General features: G+C 48.7%; 1 protein-coding gene across 9 annotated transcripts in view; it reads right to left on the reverse strand.

Moving 5' to 3' along the window:
- ATAT1 (alpha tubulin acetyltransferase 1) overlaps window positions 1-5,864 on the reverse strand; it is a 23,417-nt gene that overhangs the window by 4,708 nt on the left and 12,845 nt on the right. For 5 of the 9 annotated variants that reach the window (XM_017862853.1, XM_017862850.1, XM_017862854.1 and 2 more), the window contains exons 7-9: window positions 2,198-2,243; window positions 2,015-2,083; window positions 405-476 (exon numbers count right to left, since the gene is read on the reverse strand). In XM_017862853.1, the coding sequence (XP_017718342.1) occupies window positions 405-476; window positions 2,015-2,083; window positions 2,198-2,243 (187 nt within the window). The remainder of the gene's footprint in view (window positions 1-404; window positions 477-2,014; window positions 2,084-2,197; window positions 2,244-5,864) is intronic. The other 4 variants (XM_017862852.1, XM_017862857.1, XM_017862856.1 and 1 more) reach the window with 1 other exon arrangement.

Raw genomic sequence — 5,864 nt, forward strand, 5'->3', positions numbered from 1 at the left:
TTTCTTTTTTGAGACGGAGTCTCGCTCTGTCACCCAAGCTGGAGTGCAGTGGCACAATCTTGGCTCACTGCAACTTCTGCCTCCCAGATTCAAGCCATTCTCCTGCCTCAGCCTCCCAAGTAGCTGGGATTACAGGCACGTGCCACTGCGCCCAGCTAATTTTTGTATTTTTAGTAGAGACAGGGTTTCACCATGTTGGCCAGGCTGTTCTTGAACTCCTGGACTCAGGTGATCTGCCCGCCTTGGCCTCTCAAAGTGCTGGGATTACAGGCATGAGCCACCACACCTGGCCCAAGAAATCTGAGTCTTTAGAAAGAACAAATCCTTCCCCTGGGTCCCCTGAACATTCTCTTCCCTTGTTTAAGGTCCCCCAGGCCCAGATACCCAACCCTTGCCCCTCTTACATTCTCGGTCACTAGAGGAGTATGGCTTGATGTCTCCCTCTGCTCTCTTGGGTGGCAGCTTCCTTGCTGGAGCTGGTAGTGGAGGGGACACAGGCAGGGTAAGTGTAAGAAGACATACTTTGCACTCCTCCGCCCAGCCACCAGCCCACAACCCCAAACCTCTGCTCCCTGACACCACAGTTCCTCCTGGGAACTTGCAGGAGCAGCACCATGGCAATGCCAGCACACCAAAAGGGAATTTGAGGGGAATGTGGAACACTTTTGAGGAGAGCCAGAAGGAGTAGGCCAAACACAGAGCTAGGGAGAAAGATCTAAGGGGAGACTCCGGGGGCCTGGGAGATGCAGGAGAAGGGCAGCAAAGGGGAGCGAGCTCTTACTGTCAGTGGGTGCTGTCACGGCCCCCTGGGATTCTGGGGCAGTGGAATGGTCCCAGCCGGGCCAACAAGGACCCTGGGTTCCTCTGGATGAGATGGACAAAGCCCTTGGTTAATCAGGAATTGCTCTGGAGAGGTCAGGGGAGGTTTGGAAGGAGGCCAGAATCTCTCCTTCCTATACGAAAATGGGAAGAGACTGAAGTTTTATTAGGTTAAAAAAAAAAAAAGGATGAGGAGAAAATAAATATGGGCATCTGAAAAGGAGCTATCAGAGTAAACAGGCTGATATTATGTCCAAAGTTCAGCCTCCCCTTCCTCACTTTTCTCCTTGCTCCTGGCTTTCCCTCTCAAGAGATTCTCTACCATGTATGGGTGGCAAATGAAAGACTTCTCAGCAAATTCACTTAAGCTTTATCCACAGCACCCTCCCCTGCAGGCCTGAGTCCTCACCATCCTTGTTGGCCCTCACTCTGTTTCACAGCCTGTGGTTCTGCGTGAGCTAAATGGGAGAAGCCTTGGAAACCAAAGCGAGTTGAGGTGCCTCTCAGTGCCTGACACTGTGATGCTCATAGCTGGTTACAGACTGCTCTTTGGATGGTGGTAATTCCCATTCCTGGCCACAGAGCCAGCTCAGGAAGGGGGCTCTTCTGTGCAAGCAAGCACTGTACAGCCGTTAGAAGTTGGTAAGGTGGAGGTGGTGAGGAAGAGGAAGGAGTGGGGCTCCGACTGTCAGTAAGTATGAGCGTGTGTGTGTGTGTATGGGATGGGGAATCTGGACAACATTTTAGTGCCTCTGAGGTTTGGTTTCCCCATATCAATTTCATTATCTGGTTGGAAATGTTATAAATTCTGAGTGTTATCTTCTAAAACTAACATTTAAATTTTGGGCCATTTGTATCACTATTTGACTGCAAATGGAAGGGCTGTTTGCACCAGTGTGTCCCTCATTGGCTGACAGAAGCCTGGGGTTTACAAAGGAGCCTGACTCTGGCCTATGTTGATGGATCTGAACTAGCAAGAGGGTCCATTGATATCAGTTGTCAAACAGGCTCCCAGTGAGCTTGCTTAGTTAAAAGTCTTGCCAAATATAAAATGCACTGAGCTCCCATGAGGGCAAAGGCAACAGGCATGACTGCTGGAGGCTTGGGTTGCCCACAGATGGCACTGTACCCCGTGGTGTCTAGATTAAGTAGCCATCACTGCACTACAGTTCCACCCCTTCAATACAGGCTTTACCAGTGGGCGTGGGATCGATTGCAGCAGCACGAGAGTGTCGAGTTGCCCTCAGAGAGGGAGCAGGGGGCCCTGTGAGGAAGGAAGCGGCGGGATCCCTCAGTGAGGGGCCGGCAGGACCAAAAGTCCAGCTCTTTCCTTTCCCTCACCCCGACTACATGACCAACAAAAGGTGAGAGAACTTACGATGTTGATGGGCAAAGAAGCCTTCAAAGATCACAAAGTTGTTCACCTAGAAGATGAAACAAACAAAATATAATCATGCATCACTTAATGATGGAGATACATTCTGAGAAATACGTCATTGGGTGATTTCATTGTGTGAACATCACAGAGTGTACTTACATAAATCTAGACACTACAGCCTACAACACACCCAGACGATGTTGTACAGCCTATTGCTCCTAGGCTACAAACCTGTACAGCATGTTACTGTACTGAATGCTGGAGGCAATTTTTTTTTTTTTTTTGAGAGGCAGGGTCTCGCTGTGTTGCCTAGGCTGGAGTGCGGTGGCGCCATCACAGCTCACTGCAGCATCAACCTGGGCTTAAATGATTCTCCCACCTCAGCCTCCCGAGTAGCTAGGACCACAGGTGCATGCCACCACATCTGGCTACTATTTTTTTTTTTTTAACTTCTTGTAGAGATAGGGGTCTCACTATGTTGCCCAGGCCGGTCTCAAACTCCTAGGCTCATGCGATCCTTCTGCCTCAGCCTCCCAAAGTCCTGGGATTATAGACATGAGCTACCGTGCTTAGCCAGCTGTAGGCAATTCTAACATAATGGTTCAGCAGATGTATCTATACTTACCTAAACATAGAAAAGGTACAGTAAAGGCCGGGCGTGGCGGCTCACGCCTGTAATCCCAGTACTTTGGGAGGCTGAGGTGGGCAGATAATGAGGTCAAGAGATCAAGACCATCCTGGCCAACCAACATGGTGAAAGCCCGTCTCTACTAAAAATACAAAAATTAGCTGGGTGTAGTGGTGCCCGCCTGTAATCCCAGCTACTCAGGAGGCTGAGGCAGGAGAATCGTTTGAACCCTGGAGGCGGAGGTTGCAGTGAGCTGAGATCGTGCCACTACAACCCGGGCGACTGAGCGAGACTTCGTCTCAAAAAAAAAAAAAANCTACTGTAAACTAGTCATGGTACTTCCTGCTGGGGGAGCAAAGATGAATAAGAAATGCCGTCAGGCGCGGTAGCTCAAGTAATCCCAGCACTTGGGGAGGCCGAGACGGGCGTATCGTGAGGTCAGGAGATCAAGATCATCCTGGCTTACACGGCGAAACCCCGTCTCTACTAAAAAATACAAAAAACTAGCCGGGCGAGGTGGCAGGCGCCTGTAGTCCCAGCTACTCGGGAGGCTGAGGCAGGAGAATGGTGTAAACCCGGGAGGCGGAGCTTGTAGTGAGCTGAGATCCGGCCATTGCACTCCAGCCGGGGCGACAGAGCGAGACTCCATCTCAAAAAAAAAAAAAAAAAGGTACAGTAAAAATATGGTATTATCATCTTATGGGGCTATTGTTACATACGCGGTCTGCTACTGACTGAAATGTCACGATAAGCACATGACTGTATAGCTGTCTGCTGGCCACTCAGCACATACTTAGGTACAGAAACCTGTGTTAGGAAAATCATAGGAGGAGGAACAAAAGCCAACCTTCTCGTCTTTGATAATAGACTCAATAAAAAACTCAGAACCCAAAAGGCTGATCCTAAAGTTCACAAGAAATTGCAAAGGACCTCAAATAGCCAAAGCAATCTTGAAAAAGAACAGACCGGGCATGGTGGCTCACACCTGTAATCCCAGCACTTTGGGAGGCCAAGGCAGGCAGATTGCTTGAGTTCAGGAGTTTGCGACCAGCCTGCGAAACATGGTGAAGCCCCATCTCTACCAAAAATACAAAAACTAGCCAGAACTGGTAGCACATGCTGCTCAGGGGGCTGGGGTAAAAGGATTGCTGGAGGTTGCAGTGAACCAAGATTGCTCCACTGCACTGCACTCCACCCTGGGTGACAGAGTGAGACCCCGTCTCAAAAAAGAAAAAGAGAAACCAAAGCTGGAGAATTGACACTTCCTGATTTCAAAACTTACTACAAAATTATGGTAATCAAAACTGTGGTAGTGGCCTAAGGATCAACATATTGATCAAAGGAATGGATTGAGAATCCAGAAATAAACCCATATATCTCTGGTCAATTGACTTTTGACAAGGGTGCCAAGACAATTCAATGGGAAAAGAACAGCCTCTTCAACGAGTGGTGGTTGGACAACTGAATATCCACGTGCAAGATTATTAATTTTGATCTCTACACCTCATACCATAGGCAAAAACTAACTTAAGAGATCAAAGACCTAAATGTAAAAGCTAAAACTGGCCAGGTGCGGTGGCATGTCTGTAATCCCAGCACTTTGGGAGGCCGAGGTGGGTAGATCATGAGGTCAGAAGTCTGAGACCAGTCTGGCCAACATGGTGAAACCCCGTCTCTACTAAAAATACAAAAATTAGCCGGCTGTGGTGGCGCATGCCTGTAATTCCAGCTACTCAGGAGGCTTAGGCATGTGAATCGCTTGAGCCTGGGAAGCGGAGGTTGCAGTGAGCCTGAGATGTGTCACTGCACTCCAGCCTGGGCCACAGAGTGAGACTCCGTCTCAAATAAATTAATAAATAAAATAAATAAAAGCTAAAATTATGAATTATTAGAATGAAACGGGGAAGTTTTCTTGACCTTGGGTTAGGCAAGTTTCTTTTTTTGTTGTTTGTTTTAGATGGAGTCTTGTTCTGTCGCCAGGCTGGAGTGCAGTGGCACAATCTTGGCTCACTGCAACCTCCGCCTCCCAGGTTCAAGCGATTCTCCTGCCTCAGCCTCCTAAGTAGCTGGGATTACAGGCATGCGCCACCAAGCCCAGCTAATTTTTTGTACTTTTAGTAGAGACGCAGTTTTAGCATGTTGGCCAGGATGGTCTTGATCTCTTGACCTCATGATCTGCCCACCTCAGCCTCCTAAACTGCTGGGATTACAGGCGTGAGCCACTGCACCCAGTTGGCAGGTTTTCTTTTTTTTTCTTTTTTTTTTTTGAGACAGCGTCTTGCTCAGTCACCCAGGCTGGAGTGCGGTGGTACGATCTTGGCTCACTGCAAGCTCCGCCTCCGGGTTCACGCCATTCTCCTGCCTTAGCCTCCCAAGTAGCTGGGGCTACAGGCGCTGGCCACTACGCCCAGCTAATTTTTTTGTATTTTTAGTAGAGACAGGGTTTCGCTGTGTTAGCCAGGATGGTCTCGATCTCCTGACCTCGTGATCCGCCCGTCTCGGCCTCCCAAAGTGCTGGGATTACAGGCGTGAGCCACCGCGCCCGGCTGGCAAGTTTCTTAAATATGACACTAGTGCACAAGAAACAAAAGAAAAACTGTACTCCATCAAAATAAAAATCTTTCAGGAGTTCAAGACCAGCCTGGCCAACATGGTGAAACCCCGTCTCTACTACAAATACAAAAATCAGCCCGGTATGGTGGTGCACACCTGTAGTCCGAGCTACTCAGGAGGCTGAGGCAGAAGAATCACTTGAACCCAGGAGGTGGAGGTTGTGGTCAGGTGAGATCGTGCCACTGTACTCCAGCCTGGGAGACAAAGTGAGACTCTGTCTCAAAAATAATAAAAGTAAAAATAAATAAATAAATAAAATAAAAATCTAATGCTTCATTTTTCACTAAGAAAGTGAAAAGACAGGCCGGGCGTGGTGGCTCATGCCTGTAATTCCAGCACTTTGGGAGGCCGAGGCAGGTGGATCACAAGGTCAGGAGATCGAGACCATCCTGGCTAACATGGTGAAACTCCATCTCTACTAAAACT

Source organism: Rhinopithecus bieti, unplaced genomic scaffold (genome assembly GCF_001698545.2).
Source record: "Rhinopithecus bieti isolate Rb0 unplaced genomic scaffold, ASM169854v2 scaffold_64503, whole genome shotgun sequence".
Classification (NCBI taxonomy): domain Eukaryota; kingdom Metazoa; phylum Chordata; class Mammalia; order Primates; family Cercopithecidae; genus Rhinopithecus; species Rhinopithecus bieti.